At 45.1% G+C, this 25,228-nt stretch overlaps 1 protein-coding gene across 1 annotated transcript in view; it reads left to right on the forward strand.

The window, feature by feature from the left end:
- ALK (ALK receptor tyrosine kinase) overlaps positions 1-25,228 on the forward strand; it is a 679,224-nt gene that overhangs the window by 550,919 nt on the left and 103,077 nt on the right. Inside the window, exons 8-9 of the mRNA XM_064494637.1 lie at positions 1,557-1,657; positions 20,752-20,921. Coding sequence (XP_064350707.1) covers positions 1,557-1,657; positions 20,752-20,921 — 271 coding nt within the window. The remainder of the gene's footprint in view (positions 1-1,556; positions 1,658-20,751; positions 20,922-25,228) is intronic.

Consider the following 25,228-nt stretch of genomic DNA (forward strand, 5'->3'; position numbering starts at 1 on the left):
CTGAGGCTCAGGGAAGCCTTGTGTCATCTGCCCTGGGTTGTGCCCTGGGAACCTTGCAGCATATCTGGTTCGTTCCCTGCCGCCCAGCCTCCCCAGCTATACCCCCCACCCTTCTGTATTTACCTGCTGCTTTTTATGGAGCCAGAGACCCTCATACCAAAATTCCTGTCTTTCCAAGCAAAGATCATACATCCTACAGATTCCTTTAATTGCAGAGCCCTGCAGTTCTGTCCTCGGTCCCCAGAGCTAGCTGCATCTAGTGATTTGGCTTTTGGCCCCTTTAGAAAGGAGGCTGAGTTGTTGCAGCCACGGGGGAGTTCTGCCGGGCCTCCCCCAGAGACAGAGGCTCCTGCTTCTCCTCCTGGCGTCCTCGCCACATGGCATCCTCTGTGCCGCATCTGTAGGAGCAGAGAAGAGAACCAGGAGCTCCAAGCTAGACGTGATCTTCCCGCCTCTGCTCTCAGTCTGATAGTCCCCGACAGCACCCAGAGCTAACAGATGACCAGCCTTGCTGAATACCTCCAGTGACAGGGCTCTCAGTGCCCCATTTAACAGCTCAGAGTCACTCACCAGGGTGTGGCTTATCTCCTTAGCTGGAGATAAGCCACACCCGCTCTGTAAGTTCTATTCATTGATCGTGATTTCTGGCTCCTGGAGCCCCACAGAACTAAACTTCATCCTCTCCCCAAGAGGCAGCCCTTCAGATATTTGAGTACAACCGTTGTGAACTACCCACCACAAAAGGCCCTTTCTCTCCTTGGTCACATTACCCCAGCTCTTTGAATTTTCCTCAAGGTTGGGAAGCGTGCTTTCTAAGATTTCTGGCCTGTCCTAGTTACTCTGCTCTGGGCCTGTCTGAATTTGTTACTTGGAAGTAACTCAATAAAGACTTAGCTAAGAGATAGAAAGAAGATATGAATGACTAAAGTCCTGTTTGGCATTCTTTGAGGCCCCTAAAAGTTGTGGGCTCACTCTGGCCCCATCTCCATAGCACCTACTGTCTGCAGGATACCCCACAGCTCCTGGAGGTTTACAGGTGCATCTTCCCACCACCGCAGGGGCTGGGGGCTCATGTTCCACCAGGTTTTCAGGCAGCTCAGTGCCTGAAACAATAAATGAGTCTTCCTGGTCAGGGCACAGAGCACAGGATAACCTAGCTCCAGAGCAGGGAGAAGAGAGTGAAAGTTCAGAAACCATTGGAGGGCAAAGCGCTGCATGACTGGAAATGGGGAGAGATGGGCCCCAGGGAGCCCAGCATGCTTCGGGCTGCTCCGAGACCATGGGCTGAAGCTGGTGACCTTGGGAGATCAGGGCTTGCAGTAACCCAGATGTATGGCATTGGGACATCACAGGATATGGAATGAAGACCTTGGCGTGAGCCAGGTTTTGTAGGCAATGATAAGTAGTCTGTCTTATCCATTGAAGGCAGCAGAAACCAGTGTCCTCAGAGATTTTCCAAGGCTAGAGAGGAATGGTGCAGGGCCCATTAACTCTGCACCCCAAGGCCCTTCAGGGCACGAGGATGGTACGTTTTTGACCCTTTTCCTCTCCACCAGGCCACGCCCTGTCGCTTGGCACCACTGACACCCCCACTTCTGAAAGTGCTGCGGCGACCAGTGCTACGTTCCCTGCGCCTCTGAAGAACTCTCCGTGCGAGGCAAGTCTGTGTCCCTCTAGTTCTCTGCCCTCTCCTCACACCTCAGACCCTGGGCACTTCCAGGGGGACCCACACAGATGAGCAAAGTAGCCTGATGGCCGGACAGCTTGTTCTCCTGTGGGAGGACAAGAGGGCCATTTGTGCCATCTTCTAGACAGAGAGTAGCCATCAACGTGGTGAAGTCCCGTCTGCAGGGAATCTTCCCTTAAACACCATACTCAGCTGCGCTGAACTATTTGCAGTAGGACCTTGATTTAAGCAAACCCTTCAAGTTTTTTCAAGACATAACAGGGGAGCATAACAGCGACTTTCTACAGAGTCCTTTGTAAAAATACCAGTCTCTTGTAATACATTTCAAATTTTGTAGAGCAGCAAAACTTTGACTTAACATAAATTCCACTAAGGCATCAGTGGCATTCAGTGAGGAACCTCCAGAGCCACCTTACCCAAACAGTTCATGTAGCTGTTACCTCTTTAGTGTGAGGACTGGTGGACTGGTGCCATGTTTCTCAGCACAAGCATATCCTCTAGAGACCAGGAGATGTGCGTAGACCCCCACATAGCCCAGTGATTAAGCTTGTGAACCCTGGAATCAACTACCTGAGTCCAAGCCAGCTCCCACCACTGATTGGCTATACAGTTTCTTTGGTCAGTTAATAACCTCTCAGAGCCTCAGATTGCTCGCCTGGAAAGCAGGGACAATAAAAGTGCCTACCCCAAGAAGGAGAGGCTTAAATAGGTTAATATATGTCAAGGGCTTATCACAGGGTCTGGCACAAAGTAAGTACTACAACAGTTAGCCAACAATGCCTGGTACCCTGTATAAACAGACAAAGGAGAATGGGGGGGGAGGAAGAAGACTTTAGCCAAAAACCAGGCTCCACACTCTGGGAGAGCCGGGCCATGCCTGTGCTTTTTCGCGCTCCCCGCCAGGCACCTTGTCAACATCTTGCACGTAGTAGAAAGCCAACACATAGCTTAGATCTGGCCAGTCCTCTCTTTCTGGAAACTCACAGGAGAAATTTCTTTCTGGCTTCATTTCAGGAATAGCTATGTGCTCCCTGAACAATTTATTTCCTTTCAAGTTGCAGACATTGTGAAACTGACCAGATTCTCCCCCTCCACGGGCTGGTAGAAATCCCAGGCAGGTGGGGTTTGGACCAGCAGTGGTGCAGGAAACAGGCTTCCCCTGCCTAGAGGTACAGGCAAAATCAAGCCCTCAAGGCTTTTTGTGAAATTAAAGCTAACTGACATAAAACAAAGAAGAATGGAAAAGGTGTATCAAAGAATTTGTTTAAATCAGAAGAATGGTTGAATTAAATCTGAGGTGTTACCCAGTAGGCAAATAGGGATTTGTGATGGGCGTTTGTAGCAGCCTCACTTCTGGTTAGGTTTTCTAACTCGGCATTTGCCCCATCGTTCTCTCCCTCTACTAGGTTATGCTCTCCGACTAGATTTTATGTGTCTCTGTGAGCCACCTTAAATCCTTTCTGGAAGAAGTCAGGGCACAAATAAATGGATTCATTACGTTAAGTTGTATTTGAGAAACCATGCTCCGATGCAGATGGTGGAATTACTCAGTCATCATTGATATTTCTTGGGTGCCTCAGAGCAGCGCCTAGAAAGTAAGGCTTCTTAATAGGAAATCTAAATGAGGAAGGTTGGTTGGCCCATCTGAGAGGACAGGGGGAATCCTTAAAAGCATTTCATCTTTAAATGTCTTTTTCACTAGATTTCGTATGAGCCTGATTTCGGAAAAAGAAATGTCAAGGTAAAAATGATATTTTTTAATACTTCATCATTTTTCTAATAACCTTTGGGTTGATCAATAGCTTAAACAGGCGTTTCGTTGTACTGGGCTGTTTTATTACTCCTCTGGTCAGATTTGCTCTGGGCTCTTTCTGCTATTTCCTGCTGGGAACGGAACTTGGCTCAGCACAAGGAGTGAGGGGAAGGCAGTGAGTCCATTCTGCTCAGTTATTCCAAATTCAGGTTTCCATACCATTCATCTCAGGCTGATAGGCCTTTTAATTCTCGATGTTCGGGGAAATGTTTTCATCAGAAAAATAAATGGCCAAAATAGAAATATGCATTTTCAGGTTTGTAAGCCCTGCCATTTATTTCACTCAGTCCTAAGTGCAAAAGGCGGGAAGTTGGTTTCCTTCTTCCAGGTTGGCTGAACATCGGTGATGGGGAAACAGATGTTGCATTGCTGTGTGAGACTGTGAGGTTGACTCGGGGCCTTCAAACCCCCCAATTCCAAAGAGGCCTCCGCTGGCTATGGGGCCCCAGTGCAGGAAGGTGGACACTAGGTAGAGCCATGGGTAAAGATGTCTGATGAGGGTCAGGCCCAGAGGGTCAGGAGGCTGGCTGAGCTGAGCTCTGGGCCTGACACCCCCCGCTGAGCACCTTCTCTAAACCCTGACAGTCCTGATCCCTGCGACCGCCAGGGACTTGAAGTAATTGCATAGTAGTTCAAAATGCTCCCTCAAGAAACCCACAATCATCAGTGGATTCCCGTAGAGAAACTGGTGTCACCTTCAGTGCATTTTCTTGAAAATCTAGCTATGAGCTAACCAGTAGGTCTATGTTTCTCCAGTTACAGTCACTTGGAAAATGTAATAAATGCAGACTCTTGGGTCCCACCCCAGACCTCCTGAATGACATCACCAGTTGGGGCCTGGGGATCTGTATTTTCAAACCCCGCCCTCGGTGATTTGGATGCACACTGAAACTTAAGAGTGGCTGGCCATAGGCGTCCTTTCTGGTTGTGATCGAAATTTGTTCTGAGCCCATGCTGAAAGTTAGCCTCCATTACCTGTGCTGCCAAAGAGCATGATGTGATTTGCCTTTTAGAAAGATGAGTCAGAGAAGGGGTTAGACATGATGGGGTGGGGGACAGAGGTGGTGGAGACAAAAGGGGCTGGGAGAGCACCTTAGAGCCCACGTGGAGCCAGGTCAGATGCCCACCAACAATGGAGACATAGTCAGGGTGTGCTTTTGTGGCAGTCAGCTTCCAGGATATTCCAAAAGCATGCCAGCTCCAGCCTCCTCCCTTCAGACCCCTGCAGCCACCTCAGCCAGCTGCCTCTCTCTGCTGTCTGGCCATGGTGCAGACACTGCCTCCTCCATGGCTCTGCAGGGTTGCATATGGGGCATGAATATTTAAAGACCTCTGCCTAGCCCAGCCGTAAACAAGGGAGCCCTGGGGGATTTCTTGTCCCCCACCCACCCCACCCACAATCTATATTTTCTGCTGGAAACTGGGAAACTGCTTGCAACTTACTCAGATTTTATTTTATTTTTATTTTCATTTTGCTGAGCTCCAGTTCAAATAATTAAAGTTGCCACTGGGGAGGGGAGCCTCGTGGTGGCTTTCATGTGTTCACTCGCTGTCAGAACTGTTCGCGTAGGGCTGTGGCTGGGAGACACACTCGGATGTGTCTAGCATTGCAGCTGCTGGTAATAAAAAGGATGGGAGAGTGGCAGGGGCTGTCTCTGCCCCTCCCCCTGCCTTTCACACATCCTAGAAGCCTGAATGCCTCAGCAAGCCCCATGTGGTTTGAAATTCTATTTTATTTGAATAGCCTGTCTGTGACTAGAATATTTTAAACCATGTTCTCAGGACAGAACAAGGTCTGGCGAGGTGGAATGTGGGGTTCCCTCAATCTCGTTCCCCTCCAAAACAGGGAAGTAGTTTTCCTTCTATGAGCTGCAGGAATGAAAAGGACCCAGGAAGTGGGACGTGACCTACTTAATTTGCAGCGACACTGTAGGGCAGGGCAGTTCCCAGCTGCTGCTGGTTTTCTGACCTTGAGGAAGCTACAGCCACCTCTGTCCTCTCCCTACACACATATGCGGACAAACAGACACACAGGCACTGGGACCTGGAACATACCTGGGCCTTTCTGCCCCTGACCTCAGTCCTGTGGTGATAAAAACTTTAATTAGCCACTGGAGGCTGCTGATATCAGGACAGAGGAGCATGGAAGAGGAGCCTGGCATCTGGAACTGCCCTCTGCCATCTGTTTAGTTCGGCTCAAAGCCCTGCTGAGAAGGAGCCCCCTATGGGGCAGGGCCTCCAGGACTGGAGGCTAGGGAATTTTTCAGCAAATTGCTCTCTGGTTTGACTTTGTGAGGCTTTTCAGGTTGCTGGTGATTGTTCCTGGACACAGGGCCCATCCTTTCCCTGGGGATTTGGCTGGTGGGGCATTCTCCAGCATCTTGGTGTAACTAGGCAGCAAAATACAGTGAGTGTCATGGCTGCGTTGATAGGGCTTATTCAAGCTGGCCTCACTCCATCCCCATGGGCAAATAGGACTTCCGGATAGGAAGTAGAGAAACTTTGTGACTGCTGTGTTTTTTGTTTTTTAACATTTTTTATTGATTTATAATCATTTTACAATGTTGTGTCAAATTCCAGTGTAGAGCACAATTTTTCAGTTATACACGAACATATACACACTCATTGTCACATTTTTTTCTCAGTGAGCTACCATAAGATCTTGTGTATATTTCCCTGTGCTATACGGTATAATCTTGTTTATCTATTCTACAATTTTGGAATCCTGTCTATCCCTTCCCACTCTCCACCCCCTTGGCAACCACAAGTTTGTATTCTATGTCTATGAGTCTATTTCTGTTTTGTATTTATGCTTTGTTTGTTTTTTTTTCTTAGATTCCACATATGAGCAATCTCATATGGTGTTTTTCTTCCTTTTTCTGGCTTACTTCACTTAGAATGACATTCTCCAGGAACATCCATGTTGCTGCAAATGGCGTTATGTTGTCAGGTTTTATGGCTGAATAGTATTCCATTGTATAAATATACCACTTCTTCTTTATCCAGTCATCTGTTGATGGACATTTAGGCTGTTTCCATGTCTTGGCTATTGTAAATAGTGCTGCTATGAACATTGGGGTGCAGGTGTCATTTTGAAGTAGGGTTCCTTCTGGATATATCCCCAGGAGTGGGATTCCTGGGTCATACAGTAAGTCTATTCCTAGTCTTTTGAAGAATCTCCATACTGTTTTCCATAGTGGCTGCACCAAACTGCATTCCCACCAGCAGTGTAGGAGGGTTCCCTTTTCTCCACAGCCTCTCCAGCATTTGTCATTTGTGGATTTCTGAATGACGGCCATTCTGACTGGTGTGAGGTGATACCTCATTGTAGTTTTGATTTGCATTTCTCTGATAATTAGTGATATTGAGCATTTTTTCATGTGCCTATTGATTTGTATGTCTTCCTTGGAGAATTGCTTGTTTAGGTCTTTTGCTCATTTTTAGATTGGGTGGTTTGTTTGTTTCTTACTAAGTCGTATGAGCTGCTTATATATTCTGGAGATCAAGCCTTTGTCGATTTCATTTGCAAAAATTTTCTCCCGTTCCGTAGGTTGTCTTTTTGTTTTACTTATGGTTTCCTTTGCTGTGCAGAAGCTTGTAAGTTTCATTAGGTCCCACTTGTTTATTCTTGCTTTTATTTCTATTGCTTGAGTAGACTGTTCTAGGAGAGCATTTTTGAGATGTATGTGAGATAATGTTTTGCCTATATTTTCTTCTAGGAGGTTTATTGTATCTTGTCTTTTGTTTAAGTCTTTGATCCATTTTGGGTTTATTTTTGTGTATGGTGTAAGGGAGTGTTCTAGCTTCATTGCTTTACATGCTGCTGTCCAGTTTCCCCAACACCATTTGCTGAAGAGACTGTCTTTATTCCATTGTATATTCTTGCCTCGTTTGTCGAAGATTAGTTGACCAAAAGTTTGTGGGTTCATTTCTGGGCTCTCTATTCTGTTCCATTGGTCTCTATGTCTGTTTTTGTACCAATACCATGCTGTGTGACTGCTGTGTTTTAACGATTTATTAAACTCAATGGCAATATGCCCCTTGGAAAGGCAAGGAAAGGAGAAAAAGAGTAATAATAATTACTAAAGGGTGGCTTGAGGTAGAGGCAAAAACCAAAGCTGAAGGGCTGTCTCTTCCTTTGTCAGGCCCACTAAATCCTCTAGGGTGCGTGCAGGGCTGCCCAGGGGATGGGAGCAGCCCACCTCCACAGGACAGGAAAGAAACGTACCCAGAGGTGAACAGCCAGTACCTACAAGATCAAGATCAAAGTCAGAGCTTATGACTCCAAGCCTCATGCTCTTTCTGTCACATTGTCCTGCCCTTGCCAGGGGCAGGTGGTACCTTCTCAGCTTCCAGCAATTGATGTGGGCCTTAAAAGCATCCCTGAGGACTGGCATGGCACTCATGTAACTCAGAGCCCTCACTCTACCTCACCATAGATGATTCCTCATCTCTGGAGGCAGGAAGGAAATTAATACCAATCATGTTGTAACAGACTAGTTAACTACCTCATCTCTTCAGGTCACTGGGTCTGATTCCTGAGCAACCATGGCGATGTTGCCACTCATCCGCAGGACTCCAGTGTCATTTGTGCCTTGTTCACAGCCCCACGTGCTGTCACTTAGCAAATCAGGAAGAAGAAGCTATTCCAAGAGGCCTTGGGAGCTTGAGCCTGGGTGTAGTTGTCATTTCCTGGATCCATCCCATCTTCTATGTAGAACATGTGCCCACCTGGGGAAAAGGAAGCAGCACCCTTCCCCTCTTCCTACTCACCCATCCTCCCCTGTGTCTTGGCTGACCAGTAGAAGAACAGGCAGCTTCTTCCCGAGTCCACCTAGGGCAGCCTCCACCCTTGTGTGTGTGAGCAGTGCTGCACAAGCACTTTGTGGTGGCTGTAGAAACCCTCTTTATAAGTAGTTGGGGCCCAGTGCCGAGCTGGGGGGATTCTGGAGTAACACCATCCCCAATCCCTCTCCCACGAGCCCGAGCACCTTTGTCAGGTATTTGAGGACTGGATAGCCAGCTCCCGTCTCAGTGAATGCAGTGACATCCACTGCAGTGACAGAAGACTCACTGACTCATGAATAAGTCCTGCTCACCTTTGGACAGCTCCGGGCTTCGGTGTTTGCCTGAATTAAGAGCACATTCAGCTAGACTTGGCAGGGCTTGTTTTCACATTCTCTGCACCACTCCTCTTCCAGCTTTGGGGATCTTTGAAGAACCAGCTAGCTAGCTAGCTAAGTGACATCCAGCTGGGCTGTCCATCTCTGCCTGGAACATCATGGTCAGCCTGGCAGGAAGCACGGTGCCCCTCTGGCTCCCGTGGGGTGATGCTGACGTCTGAAGCAAGTCAGAGCAGTGTGGCGGCCCCAGGCAGCTGCCTCCCTCCTGCCCCAAGGCCCAACAGCCATGACATCTCCCGTGTCCAAAGGACTCCAGCTGGTCCTGCGGGGCCAGGACAAAAGGAGCATCACTGAGGCAGTGTTGTGTGGTGGAAAGAGCAGTGCCTTGAGGTCACATAGACCTTGGTGGAATCCTGTCACTTTCTAGCGGGGTGACCTTGTGCAAATCACCTCACTCTTCTTAGCTTCAGTATCCCCTGCAGGGCTGTTGAGAGAAACAAGTAGATGAGGTAGAAAAAGTACCTGGCCCAGATCTAGACACAGAGTAGATGCTTAATAAACGTGGCTTCTGCTCATCCACTGCTGCTATTATTATTATTGTCTGACTTCGGTGATGCTGCAAGGATCCTGATTCTCGAGGATCTGGTCGGGGGCGGCACCCTCTGGACAACAAGGGAGGCAGCCGGGACGGGACCAGAAAGGCAGCACGGAGCTTGGCTGGGTTGGCTGAGGAACCTGGCGGCAGGGCCGAGGAAGGGAAGGGCACAGAGGGGCCTCACTCAGGCAGTGGGCCCAAAGGTACTCATTTCAAACCCACCGCATGGCCAGCTGTGCAGGAGACAGACCACAGGAATCTGAGATCTCTTTAGGGTGTTTATTCAGCAGAAAAGTTAAGAACACTTACTTTCAGTATGACAGATCCTTGTCTCCAAGTTATGAACCACTTGGCTATGTTACATTAAAAAGCAAGCCAAAATTCTTAACTAGAGCCCTCTAACACCCTAAATCTTTGTACTTCGGGGCTCAGGAGGGACCCTTACTAACTGCAAAGTAATTAAAGGAGTATAGTAGCCTCCCTTATTGATGGGAAGATGCATTGCAAGACCCCCAGCGGATACCTGAAACCACAGATAGTACCTAACTCTTACATACTTTGTTTTTCTGATACTAATGGGTGGGTAGTATGTACTGTGTGAATACAGTGGGCAGAAGGATGATTCATGTCCCATGTGCAATGGAGGGGGTCAGCACGAGATCTCATCATTTTGTTCTGCTACTCAGAATAGTGCAAATTTAAAAATTATGGATTGTTTATTTCTGGAATTTTCCATTGAATATTTTCAGACTGCAGTTGGCCGTGGGTAACTGAAACTACAGAAAGTGACGAGGAGGAGGAGGAGAAGGAGGACTGCTGTATTTTTAAGATAGAGATCCCCTCCTGTGTGGCTGGCGCTGTGCTAAATTTCATGTGCGTTATCTCATTACCAAAATAGACTTGTGAGGAACTGTGACCCCCATTTACTGATGTGGAACCTGAGGCTTAGAAAGCTTAAGTGACTTGCTAGTCACCCTTGCTAGTAAGAGACGGCCAGGATTCACAACAGGTCTGTCCAACTCCAAAGTCAAACCTGCAAACACTCTAAGGTCACCAGACTTAGGTCACCTGAGTTTGAATCCCAGCACTGCCACCTATTGAGCCATAAGACCGCAGGCAAGTCAGTCCCCCTAATTAGGGATAAAAGTGTTTGTGTTACTTGCTGTAAGGATCAGATGAAAATAAGAAAACTTGTAATCTCTACAATATTTTATGAATGGCAGCATTTATTATTATCCCTCTTACTCTGCACAGGCGTGAAAAAGTCACTGCCGACATAATTCAGACATGGTGTATGTTCTTTTTTCTCCTCTGGGTCAATTAGCAACAGGCAGGCAGCTTGGGAGCATTATTTTGCACAATGCCAGCGTGAGCAGCAGGGGGACATGCCCAATGAACCTGCTTCATCACAATTAATTAATTAACTGTGCAGCTTCTCAATTGTGAGCATAACTGTGGTCCAGGATAACAGCGAACATGGAGACTCCTCATTGATTCTCATGGATCCAACAAATATAGCCCTACTGAGATTTCAGAGCCCAGATAATTCATACCTCAGTACCTAGAGCTGGGAAGCCACTGGAACCTAGCATTCTGTCACCACTTACTGTGATGTGGTTGATGCTGCCAGTACACATGCTAATGGGCTAAAGTAATCAACAGCCATTGTAATTACAGTCCGACGTAATTAATTTAATACCTTGGAGCCTTTCAGAATTAATACCTCAGCCATTACATGATGAAACTGAGTCATAGAAGAATTACTGTCAAGACTCACAGGTGTGAATAAAATCCTCCTGGGCACTTGGCAGAGATCTGGGTCCCATTCCAAGTCCACCTGTTCATCAGGCACCCTCGTGGCGCCCACTAGTGGTGATCGTTGTGACACATTCACGTGGCCCATATGCATGGGGACAACCTGTTGAAAGCAGACTCTCCCCAGCTGTCAGAATGGATACCCACCGGGTGACTATGGGCCCTGCTGACACTCGTGTGCCTGGAGTCCATTCTCTTTTCAATGGCTGTTCGTGAAGGTAGCAGGAATTTCATTTCATAGAGTCGAGCCTGTTCCTGAGCCGGAGGATTACAGAGCTATTTCTCAGCATTGTCTCCATCACTCCCAGAGAAACTGAGGCACAGAGAAGGTTGTTTGCCCAAGATCACCCCATTACAATGAAACTCAAAAGAAAATGTTTTATTCCCACAAGACTGAGAAAATAATTCTCTAGGGAACATGGAAGATAAAATACTGGACTGAAATTTTTAACACAGCACACTTCCTGCTATCCTATTCTGTTTTTCATGAGCTTTTTCTCTCTAACGTGTTTTTCCCTGCCTGCTTTGTTCAATGCAGGAGGAAGGAGCTAACATTGCTAAATGTATTTGGTAGGCTGGGTACTGCGGTCATATAATCTTATTAAAGTCTCCCAGGAACTCTCTGAGGAGTGTACGATTGGCCCCATTTCACAGATGAAGACCGAGACCCTGAGACATTATGTCATAAGTAGAGACAGAAATACTCTTCCTGATTCCAGAGCCACAGCACAACCCCACTTGATTCCCCAGAAGCTCCCACCTGGCCTCGGTCTTCCTCGCAAAGCTGACAGTGTAGACAGGAGAACCTGCGCCTCCCCAAAGCGGGTGGAACGCTAGTACTCTTGTCTCCCACTTCCTGGTGATGATGGGATCCTCCCTTGATGCCTTTTTCAGTATAACATTTACTGTTTTTTCTGATTACGAAAGCGCTCTACATTCATTGTAGAACATTAGGAAAATATAAAGAAGAAAATTGAAATTGCTCGTAGTCTTACCCTCCAAAGATAACCCCTGTTACCATGTTTGTACATTTCTGTCCAGACAGATATAGATTTGAGCAGAGGGAAAGATAAAGAGAGGATTTATACCAACTTGGTATCATACCATGTAAGCATTTTGTGTCTTCTTTCTTTACTTAATATATTTCCTGTATCAATATTATTCTTCATAAATATGCTTTTAATGGTTGCATATCCTGAATTTATTGTTTTTATTGTAAAGTAATAAAAGTAATAGATGTTCATTGTAAAAATTTTAGAAAAGAAAGAAAAGCCAAAGAAGGAAAAAATACCTGTAAATCCATAACTTCACCAGCCAGGGACCCCACAGTTATTATTTTTGTAAATAACCTTCATTGTTTTTCTTGCTGTGTTTTTACAAAGAGAGCATGTGGGTATCCCTGGTTGGGTGTTCTGGCTTCAATATGATGCCTCAGAAAGGACAAGACATGGGGCTCTGTTTCCAGAAAGGATCTCAATCTTTTAAGTCTCCTACATGGCCAGGAATTCAGCATTTCTTAAGCCTCCATAATTGCAAGTATTTCCCAGCATCTTTTATTTGCTTGTTATCAGAAATCTGCATCTGGCCTGCTTCTTGCTGAGTTGGGTTGATTTTTCATTAGGCTATTTATAGCTAGAGAGTTGGTGTTTGTTTTTTCCAGGTGAATTAGAAGATGGTGTACAAAAACACTGGGTTTTGCAGTGAGTCAGTGCTCTCGCTTAAAATGAATAAGGCCGAATTGAAACCAAGAAACTCTTAAAATGATGAGTGCACACCCAGAAGTACAGCCCTGTGGCATCTTAGATTGGGAAGAAACTTTAACCTCCATTCAAAGCCTGGATGTCCCTGACAACATCCGCAGTCCGGGCCATCCAGTCACTGCTGGATGGACCTCAGTATGGGGAATAGCCAGGGAGTACACACCCCACCCCCCACAAACAAGCTCATCTCTGAGCATCTGTCTGCTTAAGTGAAATACACACTAGAGCATCCATCCTGGGTTTTGTCTCTATGCTGGAATACACGCAGCCCTTCAGAAATTCAAACAAAGATAGAGCGTCCCCCCATAGCATTCCCTATGTTTGGGGGTGCTGCATTCGAACAGACATTATTTGATACCACTGAGTCTTTTTTGTCCAACTTTAGCCTAAATTCCATGCTGATTTTTTTTTTTATGGATTCAAGAGATTGTTGTGAAGTTGCCACGAGGTATGCATTGCAAACACAGGGCATATTCTAGACATAAAATTGCAGTTATTACCCCTGGAGAAGGAAAGGGCCCTGAGAGAAATAATAGCATTAAGCCTAGCCACAAGGCTGCTCCTGCTTTACATACAGAACTTTAATTAATAAAATGACAAACACTGGTAGCACATAATTGGAAAGTCTATCGGGCCCCACCGAGAGGGAGGGAAAAAAGCCCTTGTGAAAGGCCGGCTGGAGCCAGAAATTATAATTGCTGGTGGTGTGCTCCTGGCATTGTCTCTTTTCACTTGTCTCATCTGCTGTCTGCATGTAAAAGAGCTTATTAGTCAAAAGCTGTCACTTACAACCTATGTCTATGAGGGCACTTCTAGAAAGGATCAAAAATTTTATCATTCCAGCTTCCAACAAGTGTTAACTTCCTGTAAATATTATGTAGGGTTTGTATGAGATTTCCTATACTTATGTGAATACTTTTGAGATGCACATACACACACACACACACACACACACACACTCATTTGTGACTATTAATTGTCTGGCAAAGGCAGAAACAAAGGTTATAAATGGTTTAAAATTCACTATCTCCATAGTTTTCCCAATAAGAAGATATTTCTGTGGTAAGATCTTGTTAAAATATAAATTCTGATTCAGCAGGCGTAGGGTAGGGCCTGAAACCCTGTATTTCTAACAAACTTCCAGTCATGCCAACACTGCCGGTTCACAGACCACAATTTGATCAACAAGTGTCTAGAAAATCTTCACAATACAAGCCCCAAAGATTTAAGTGTTACCATAACATGTTACACGTACACAGCACTCTAGATGCGGTAGAAAGAGCATAGAACGCACTGTGGGATCCAGCTCTGTGGCATGTGGACTTAGTCATCATGCCTGACTGACAACCTCTCTAAGCCTTAGATTCCGCATCTGAAAAATGGGTGTGATATTACCTACAGGAAGAGATGTTGTGAGTGTAAAATGAGAGCATATGTACAAGTGCCTTGTGCAGCTCTCTAGTATGCAATAAAAAGTCAATTAATAAATTACTTTATCCAATAGACCACCCAGATAGAAGCTGATCTTATTAAGATCAAATTCCAGGAGTGTTTTTTGGCTACTCTGAGTACCTCACTGTCAAGATCAAACCAGGTCTACCTGGCATGAGTACATATAATGTCAAAAGGGTTATTTAATCTAGGACTGTAGAAGGCAAGTGGAAGACTTTGAAAAGGATATGAGTCTTCAGTCTGTTCTAGGAACCACATACAGTTGCTCTATACACTTAGATACAAGTAATTAATAAGGGATATTCTGTAAGAATAGACATCAGCCCTCCGGTTCTTCTAATTAAGAAATTGTTGAGGACATTACCCTGTAGGCAAAGAGGATAGTTCTGGTCCCATTTGCATCCTCAGATCGTCCCTGCTCACATGACCTCAGCCCGCGGCTCTCTCACTCTCAAGGTCATCCTGTCTTTGCCCAGGGTTGATGTGGCAGGCCCATGAAGACCCTCTGCTGAGGACGGGGTCCTCTCCCCTGCAGGAAAAAACACTCCTTCTAAGCTTTGGTGATGGTGGGCCCATTATAAGCCATTTTTCAGCTATTTAAGTATTGCCTCTTACTCAGAGTCCAAGATGAAAATGGACCCCTCACCGAGAAGGCCAGGCAGCTTCCTGCACTAAATAGCCCCATCTCCCCAGTGGTCTCAGCCTAGGCTGCACTTCAGAGTTACCTGGAGAGATCTGAAAAACTGTCGACGTCCAGGATCTACCCAAGGCCAATTAAATCAGAATCTCGGGTGGAGACTAGACATGGGTAGTCCTGAAAAAGCTCCCCAGGTGATTCTGATCTGCAACCGAGGTTGAAAAACCACAGGTTTAACCATTTCATTCACAACCTGTGAGCTCTACTTTCATATTCTTTATCTCACTCAATCTTTATAACCACCTTTCAAGGCCAGCAGGGAGGGTACGGTTATTATCACGTTTGTCTATAACAGGCTCAGAAGGAATAAGAGGTTGGCTTAAAGTCATACAGTTAATTCTCTTTGGCCTTGGAGCACAAACTCCAACTTATCCCATTGTCAACAAGCAAGGAGACAACAACCAGTCTGACAAGCCGCTGGAGAATGAATGTTGATTCAAAGGGGAGTTGCTTCTGGTCTGTTGTGGAAAGGAAGTGGGATGGGTCACGGGTGCCTGGGGCAGAGGGGCAAGGCCCCGGAGGCCTCTCTCTAGTTCTGTGCTTCTCTTGCAGATTCTGATGCAGTAGGTCTAGGGTCAGGCCAGAGAGTCTGCATCTCTAATGAGTTTCCAGGTAACACCAGTGACACCAGCCTTAAGATCCCTCCCCCTCTCCCAGTAGCAAAGCACTGACCAACCCTTAGAGGCAGAATCTGGAATCACTGACCAACCCTTAGAGGCAGAATCTGGAAGTACAGGTGAAAAGTCAGCCAAGTGAAAGGCTATAGATTCTGCATGGCTTGAATCTTGAAGGACAGCGTCTGTTCACCTTACCAACACTCCGTGGATGAAAAAATAAATGGCCAAAAAAAACCCTTTGCTAGCTGCTCACTGGCTGCCCGCAGGCAATCTTATTCTAAACCTTTTGCATTTGTTTCTAGAACTAGACTTTGCCGAAACTCAGATAGTGTATACCTTGGCTTGAGTTTGGCTGTAGATACATGTTTTCTAAACGTAGGTGGTAATATTGTAAGATGAAAGGAAAGTTAATTTTTAATTCTTCTATTTATCCATAGCTCTGAACAGTTGGGTCAAGTGACCGTCTTGACCCAAGTCCTATCTTATGGCAAGACAGTTTTGATTTGACTGTTCTATGTCTTCACTGACCTTCCCTTTTGCTATACTCAGCACACTTGCAGTTACTCATTTAAATTCAGACTTGCTGACTAGACAGTAAGCTCCGTGAAGGCAGGGAAGATAGTTATACGCAGCACAGAGTAGGTATGCAATAAATATTTGTTGAATGAATGGATGTCATCTCCCCCAAGGATTGATACCAAGAGGGATCCTGGTGGACCTCCTCAGGAGTTAAGGATACTATCCTTAGCACCATCCCTTGGAGCCAGCCCAGTTCTCTCCTGACCAGGCTTATTGTCCAAAAGTATAGTGCAGGGAAATGGAGAAAGCTCAGCAGTCACTGGCCAATGACCCCATACGATAGGGCTGCATCTCACTGACATGCTCATGCCTCTAGCAGACTCTACTTCAAATCTAGTTTCCTAAGAACAGCTGAGAGCTATGAATTTTTGAGTATAGCCAGTTGGCTATGAAGTGGATAGATCCTCTTCTCTTTCCTGGAACCTGACTCCTGGAAGGGAGGAAAGTGCTAAGGAACTTCACAGGATGCAAAGTTGGTTTCTGTTCCCTAGAAAGAGACCTAGTAGAGACAGGAAGGTCGTCCTATATATGGATACATTTTTATTCCTTCTGACACTGATCAGCTCCTACCATATGCCTTACACTTGACAACTACTGAATTCAAGATAAATAAGACAGTCCCTGCACTGAAGGAACTTGTAGTTCCTTAGTCCAAGGGGCCTGGGGGGAGGAAGGAAGACAAGGTAGCAGGGCTACACCATGTGATGATCCCAGTGGCCTCGGTTATAAGATTTCAGACAAGAGGGTAGTCGTTCCTGAGACAAATGATAAAAAATGACTCCCTGAAAAAAAAAAAAACAGATTTAATTTACGTGGCAAGAAAGAAAGAGCAGGTAGAGAAAGTAGAAGGATCAAAAGCACAGAAGCAGAAAAAGGCATGGCAGGTGCAAATCTGTCAAGTTGACTGCTGCAGGGGAGTCTAGGAACCCACATTCATTGAGCCTCCATGTGTGGACTACTGAGTGAGAACTCTGGCAGACCCCACTGCTTGTCTGGTCACTCTAAGGGTAATATAGACAGTTCTCCAGACACTTCAAAACCCAAAACACAGACTTATTTAGAAATCAAAACACCCATCCCTTCAAAACTTCCATCTTGCTTTAAAGTCAGGGCTGCTTCCCTTCTCCTCCCCCCAACACTCTTGGTCCTACTCCAGGCGAAAAGCCTGAAATCAGGGAAAGGGTAGTCATTGACCTCTTTTTTCATCGCCCAGCTCTGCTTCTCTTCTTGCTGCCTTCTGGCCCTTTAAGGTCTTGAGCACAGGGGAGGAGATGAGATATGAGGAATAGGGAAGCTCTTGCTTGACCTGGACTGCTATGCTGATTACATTGGTATTCTCTAGATATGGCAAATACTTAAGGCTTACTATTTTTCACAGAGGGCACTGCTGTGGTTTCTTTGGAGATGTACCTTTCTCCCCAGACCCTCTGCTATGGCTGGAAATCCTTTGCCTTGACCAGGGCATATATCTCTCCAGTCCAGGTGGCCACTTACTCCCTCTGCCCTTGGGCATCTCAAGATACCTGCTGTTTCTTTCTGCTGAATTCTAGTTACCCCTCCAAGCAGCCCTCTTGGGCCAGATCTAAAATGACCGATATGGGCTCCCATGTACTTGGCTCGCTCTAGTCTGTGTGCGCCCCTGATGTATTTTTTGCCCCAGCAAACTCTGGGCTTGCAGGCCACCCAAAGCTTCCACTTTACCTTTGTTCTACCATCAGAGCAGCTAAGCATTCTCATTTATATTTTAGATTTTCTTTCTCGGGTGGGAGATAGACTCTAATCCATGATGCTCCCTTCAAGTGCTTGATGGGGTATCATTAAAACCATTCTCTCTCGAGTTGGGGTAAGGAGGGAACTTTCTTCACTGGAGGGTGAAGTGAGGTAGAACACTTCACCATGAAAAGCACCTACCAAAAACTCTCTCCTAATAGTCACCAACTTTTTTTATATCTAAAGTATATTGAGGGAGTAAGGATTGTGTGCCCTATTTTTACCCACCCTCTCTTGAAAACCCTGCCTCATTGTGCTCTCAGACTTCCCTTTGAAATGCAGTACCTGTTGCCTCAATGCTTTGGCCCAAATTCCTTTTTAATGTTTTATTGCACTATTTATTATCTCATTTAATTATCCATATAACCCTGTAAGATAGATAAAACTATCCCCATCTTAGAGAATAGAGAACTGAGCTTCAGATTTACCAAAATAGCAGGAACAAATTTTGAATCCAGATCTTTCAGACTCTAGAGCTTTTAGACCATCCCAGGGTGGAGGATCCATGTGGTGCAGCATAAATACTTGATAAATATCCATTGAATGGTGGGAAAGTTGATTTGCCTGGATTATAAGGGAATGTGAACATGTTGATATTAATTGATAGGGAGTGAGAAACCATTGAAGAGTCACAGATGGCTGTGATAAACTGGCAACTGTGACAGGAATATACAAAAGAATTTAGAAGGGAGAAGGAATGGAGAGGAGAGGCACTTTTGGAGGCTATGGAGGGAGTACAAAGAGTAAGTTATAAAGGACATGGTGAATGTTACTCTAGAGGAATGAAGATAGAAGCCAGGTTGAAAGAATTTACAGAGAGAATGGGCAACAAAGAAATAGAAGCAGCAGCTACGGGCCAGTCATCCAAGGTATTAACACCTGAGTGGAGGCATGGAAATAGGCTGCAAGCCAGAGGAGCCAGCAGGATCAAATAAAGGATGTTTTTCCAGGATGAGCAGACAGAGGAGCCAGAAGATAGAGAGACTCTGAAGGTTCTGGAGAAAGAAAAAGCTGTTATTGAGAGAGCAAGGACTAGGAGGAGGTGAAAAGAGGAAGGGTTAACATAGGAGAAGGTGAAAGGTACATCTTCCTCTAGGACAGGAAAGGAAGAGAGAAGATGGATAAATAGATACATATGCTGTGGGGAAAAAAGAGGTTGGAGGAGATTGCATCTGATATATCAAAACTTTATCAGTAAAGAAGGATCCAAAATAATGGATTGAGCACTGGGAAGTGACAGCATAAGTTCTGAGGAAGAGTTTGAGACACCTTTGTGCTATGTGTGTGAAGAAATCAACTGTGGAAGTCAACAGTGGATAAATAAGTACCAACCATCCAGGGCATTGAGGTTCAACAGTCTGATTTCAGGGAGGTCCGAATCAGCAATGTTTGACAGGGGAACAAAAGAAGAAAAAGCATATGGCAAGCGTCGTCCCAAGCTGAGTGCTGCAGGGCAATGAGCTGAGGGCTGGGAGGGCTTAGTTAGCAGGAGTAGGATTAAAATTTCCATTCTTGGCATCCAGACCGAATGAGAAAGCCAAGTGGGGCCAATAAAAAATTTAACAGATTTGTGAAGTTATCCTGGAACGTGCAGCAGAGACAAGTGTTTGCTCTCCTGGATCTGGGGAAGTGGGAAGAGTGTAAGTGAACAGGTTATGGTTATAGAGACCCGGCTTGCCAGGCTCAGGCTCTCAGACGTGGAACAGCACGTGGGCACCCCAGTGCCAGGGCGGCCTTGTTAGTGAAGGGTTGGTATGCAACAGCGTGGGAAGTCTTCTGCTTCTGTGCCTCATGGCATATGACCTCTTTGGTCAAATTGTGAGGTAACCATGAGCTCAGAGACTGGAAGAAAAGCAGTGGTGATCTACAGAGAAGCATGTCTTCCAGCAATGAGAATCAGAGTAAAGGAGTCATCATAGCTGATGAAAACTCCAGCTTGCCATAGGACATATTCTCCTTCTTTTCTCTAATAGACATTTTTATTACAGGATCTGAACAGGATATTGAGGGCAATGATAAGCTGTAGTTGTCCTAAATTTTAAATGTTGTTTATAGATTGTTCCTACCAAACATACAACCTCTATTATTTTAAACACAAAGACCAGAGACCTTGTTTATAGTATATACTGCTTCTAGGCATAACTCTACTTAAACTTTCTCAGATATATTAGTTACAGTTACCTTTCAAATGTCAGGTACAATGCCAAGGAAACCTTTAATAAAGACACAATGAAACCATATAATTGTATCTTGCTTTTGGCAAAGTGTGCCCCTCATTCTGAAAGAAAACCATGTTAAAAAATCTTGATATGTATACTTTTGTCTCATCTTTGTCCACCAATGGCCACAGGTATCAAGTCATAGGTTAGCTAACATATGACATGGTACCATTCAAATAAGATTATTATGCTGTTTGAGGAAGAAATAAAAACCTATGATAGCTAAATCACTAAAAGAAACTGAATCACAAAATCACTTGCCCAAGGTCACGAAGTGAATTGGGACCATAGACAAGGATCTCTGTGTCCTCTTTAGGAAGTTCATGTAATACCTCACTGGTGTTGATACCCCCTCAGAGGCAGAATCTTGTGAAATTTAGGATGATGACATCGACCTGAACAGAGTTCCAAAATTGCTCGTTAGTTTCCCCTCCCAGCTCCTTGAACCTTAATGAAAACCACTTTGGGAGTCAGTGAGTGAGATCAGGCTGTGGGTGACTAGCTCTCCTCACAGGGGAGACTTCGACTGAGTTCCAGAAAAATCCTTGAGAATTCCAGGAGGGCAATCTATTGATTGCTCTCAACGTTAACACCTTGTCCTTCTCACTCTTTTCTCCCTTGCAGCTCCGAATGTCCTGGCTCATCCATGGAGTCTTGCAGGGAAACGTCTCCTTGGTACTGGTGGAGAACAAAACCGGGAAGGAACAGAGCAGAATCATCTGGCATGTGGCCACCATCGAAGGCTTGAGCCTGTGGCAGTGGACAGTGCTGCCGCTCCTGGATGTGGCCGACAGGTGGGCCTCTCCCCGTCCTGGTCAGTCCCTTTTCCCCTATCAGCCAAAATGCAAAGGAAGGCTGTGTCTTCCTTCCCCTATCCCTTCTACCCAGGACACACATCCAGATGTGCGCACACACACGCACACACACAAATGTGGACGCACACACACTTTCTGCAGACTTACAGGAAGCACTGAGTTTCTCTGAGGGATTTCCATCCTTATAGGCACTCATCTCTCACCCCTCTGGCCTGGCCTGGCTGCCTCCAGTATCCGTAGGAAAAAGTAAAATTGAGCAATTCATTTGACTCCTAAATATAATCAGGCTTTATATGTATGTGACATTTTCTCTTAGTTAATGCATTTTTGTCTTACTTTCCCGTTTGACATTCTATTTATTCCTTATTAAAGCAACAAAACCTGTGACCTAGGTAGGCTAGGCCTTATGTTTCCCATTCCTGCTCCTTTACAAGGTTCTCATTCACTGAGAACCAAAGAGGTGAAGCATCAGCAAGTTGACATTGGAGCGAGGCTGGTGCTCAGGCCAGTCCAAGCCCTGTGCTCTGTGGAGTCTGGTCCCTGAAACAGGTGGATGGGAAATTCTTCAGTAAACAGAAGAGTGCTTCTATCAGAGGCTGTGGTTCCTGTTTAGATTCCAAGACTAATGACCTTCGTGACCTTGAATGTCTCTGGGCCTCAGTTTCCTCATCTTTAAACTGAAAAGGTTGGACTAGAAGATGGTTAACTCTGTGTGGCTCTGAAATGGAGCAGGAACTGCTCTGGTCAGCTGCCACTTGTCTCCCCAGGACGGCACCAGTCTGCCACCTACAGTCAGCCTGGAGCAGCCAGTGCCTGACCAGCAGCAGCTCCCGTGATGCTCTGCCATGTCTTGGGTATGACTGAAACCTCGAAGGTTGGTGCTGGTCTGTTCCAGACCAAAGAAGGGGGAAGGGATCATTTCTTTAAATGGGACAGATTAATGGATCTGGAAGGGAAAAGCCATCTTTAATAGGCTAAATATCAAACCCTACAATCCAGAGCAGCCTCTGTATTTGACTCTCAAAACACATTCAAATTGCCACCCTAGTGGATCCTTTGAAAAATAAGAGCAAAGCAGAGAGTGATGCCAGTTGGCACGAAGCTTTGTAAATGTAAATCTGGGTCTCAAATTCTTCACCTAGACTTCAGAGTGTGCTATTTCCAAGAGCTCATAACTTGAGCTGTGCTGTCGTGGGAAGAAGCCATTGTCCTCTGAGCGCCAGCTTCCCACTCCTTCAGATGTGTGTGGGTTAAAGATCAAAGCACTTGGACATCCCAAGGCTCACTGCTGTCCCCAGAATAAATGGATTTAATTAAAGTGGAGGAAGGAGCATTGTGGACATTCTCACCATAGACTAGTCTTTTGTCCTTCGGGATTGTGAGGGCTTTGTGCAGGGATGGAGAACAGGAGGGGATGCCAGAACCCTCCCTCCCTCCCCAGAGATGCTAAATTAATTCAGATGAATCAAAAGGATTTTTTTTCCTCAATCCAGCAAGTCCTCTCTCTTTCATAGCCACTCCAGGGGATTTAAAGCAAGTAAGATGTTGATTCTGTTCACTCTCATCTGCTAGAGTTTTGTTTGAAGGAGACTTTGTTCTCAGTCTCCCTTCTTCTTGTTAAAGACTGTTTACCAGACTGACATTTCCAATATTGATACTGAGAACAAACTGTCCAGTGGGGATTCAGACAAAGGCCAGCTTGGCTGGATGATGCCTCGTAACCTGTTAAGTGTGCAACTACATGAGTGGCCCCATTCATTGGGAGCCTGCACACCATTGCTGTGCTCTGGTATAGGATGCTCCCCCCTCCCAGAGCTAGAGATGATATAGGAGGCACCAAGATCCAGAGGCAAATGGAACTGCAGGTGAATGAGGCACAGCAGTTCTCACTTGGTAAGACCCATCCAGACTGTCGATGTGACTGGCCTGTAAAACTAGAGAACTGTGGATAACAGAGCATTGGCTTAGAGTCAAAGAGTCCCAAGTTTAAAAACTGGCTCAGCCACTTACTAGTTATGTGACCTCAGCCAATTACTGAGCCTCTCTGGGCCTCAGCACCCACATCTGCAAAATGAGTATAGTATCAGTACAACTCCACAGGAGTGCTATGAGACCAAATAAAATGACTGTCAGAAGCATCTATATATGCTACATATCAAGGAGTTTTATTTCCCATGTCCTTCTCCATCATCATCCCTTAGTTGTATAGCCTCAGATAATTTATTGAATAAATAGCACAAATCACATCCACTGAGCTTCCAAGTCAAGCCACATTCTATTAAACAGAAATAATAAAGTCTACCTCTTCAGCTTGGGGAACTAAAGTGTTTGATGAGCTACCTGGCTCATAGTAAATGCTTTGTCAGTAATAACTACTACTAATAATTATAATATACTAATAATGATATATCCCAGACTAATGCCTCAGAAGAGGCTGAGATGGCCAATTTAGCAATGATAACCATTCATACACCCTAAGATAGGGGTGAGAGTTTTTATGAATTTGCGATCATCAATGCTCTGTCCACTCCTTATAAAGGGAAGCACACGCTTCCCTCTTCCTTTCAGAGAGAGTGAGCTATAGCTGCCTAGATTGCCAGAAAATGAAAATGGGTAGATGGAGAAGGTAGAAGAAACAAATAAATAAGGAAAGGAGAAAAAATGGTTAAAAAAAAAAAACAAAGACCAGCTCCCTTCCTCCTGACCCTCAGATAGGCATTAGCACCTTGTACCAACTGCCCACATCCCATGAAGTGTCCTTATTAGGCACGTCCTGTTTTCAGCTATTCAGCACCTGCCTCTTGGACAGCTCCCAACCAGGGTCCTTGAAAGGGCAGGAACTCCATTCCCTGTGCATCCCAAATCACCTCTGCTCCCAGGTTCCCCGGCCTCCACACTACAGAGTTTTTAAAAGCAACTTTATTAGAGCTTATAGATTAACCCTAAAGAACTCCACTGCTTTGACACTGGTCATAACCCCGGGGCATTACATGAAACTAGCCTCTGCCTAGAAATGGCGGTGACCTCCTGTCTTGTCTTCTTGTCTCCATTTTTTATCCCCACCCAATCCAGTCTACACAGGGAGGCTGGAACAAATTTTTTGAAATGTATATCTAATCATATCCCATTTAAAAAATCCATCCATGGTTTCCATGGTTTTTAGAGTGCCTTTTAATCTCCTTTAAAAAGACCTTCATTTAGACCCACATGTGATCTTCCAATCATAACCTCACCAGCCCCTTTTTATACATTCTTCTGTTACTCTACCTGGTAACCTCACTGAACTTTCAACTCAATTTCACTGTGCTAAGTTCTTAAATCCAGGCTTTTGCTCTTGACATTCCCTCTACCTGCATGTTCTTCCTCTAACTTCCGTCTCCCTGACCACTCTTCCTTAATTTTTTAAAGAAGCCTCCTCAGACCCCCAGACTATATAGTATACGTACAATATATCATTATGACTCTTGAAACACCCCTATAATAACTTATCACTCTTTACTATCTGTTTTTTAAAAATCTGAATATACACATCAACAAGGCATGGATCAGGTCTGTCTTATGTATCAGTTTCCTGATCACCTAGTAACATTCCTAACACATAGTATGCCCAATAAATGCATGTTGACAGAATGAGGCATTAAGGGAAATTGCATATATTTTCAAATTCCAGCTGAATTAACTGAGAATTTCACTTGTTGGAATTCATCTAACATTCCTCCTCTGTTCAGCCTGCATCTAAAAAACAGATAAAAACATTATAAGAAATACTACTACAAAGTGTTCTGTATATCAAAGCAATACCTGTGTCCCATCAGATAAACCCAAACAGCATTTGTTACTCTTATGACAAGGAATTCTCTTTAGAGATTTCACTGGTACCTGTGCTTTCTTTGTCTCTGGGCACTGTCCTGTCAGAATCACTTTGTAAGAAAGACTTTGATCTTAATTGTGTGCCCTGGTCCACGTGAGTAGGAAGAGCCAGAACTGGGCACTTGAGAGTAAAGAGCTGTATTCAGATTGCTCCCACCACACAGTAGTCCTTCTGCAAAGACTCAGAGACTATGCCATAGGTGTGCAAAAGCTGCTGACAGGGAGGCATTGATCCATGGAAGGATATTTCTTCTGTCCATTTACAGCAGGCAAAGTGATAGAAATAATGCCATAGTCTGTCATCATTATGAAATGATATTAACTTTACAACCATACTAGAAATAGCAAGAAAACTCTCCAAGAGCAGTGCCCAAGACGTTTTGAGCAGTGGCAACATCCTTGGAATACAAATATGT

The sequence above is a fragment of the Camelus dromedarius genome, chromosome 15, assembly GCF_036321535.1.
Source record: "Camelus dromedarius isolate mCamDro1 chromosome 15, mCamDro1.pat, whole genome shotgun sequence".
In the NCBI taxonomy this organism is placed as follows: domain Eukaryota; kingdom Metazoa; phylum Chordata; class Mammalia; order Artiodactyla; family Camelidae; genus Camelus; species Camelus dromedarius.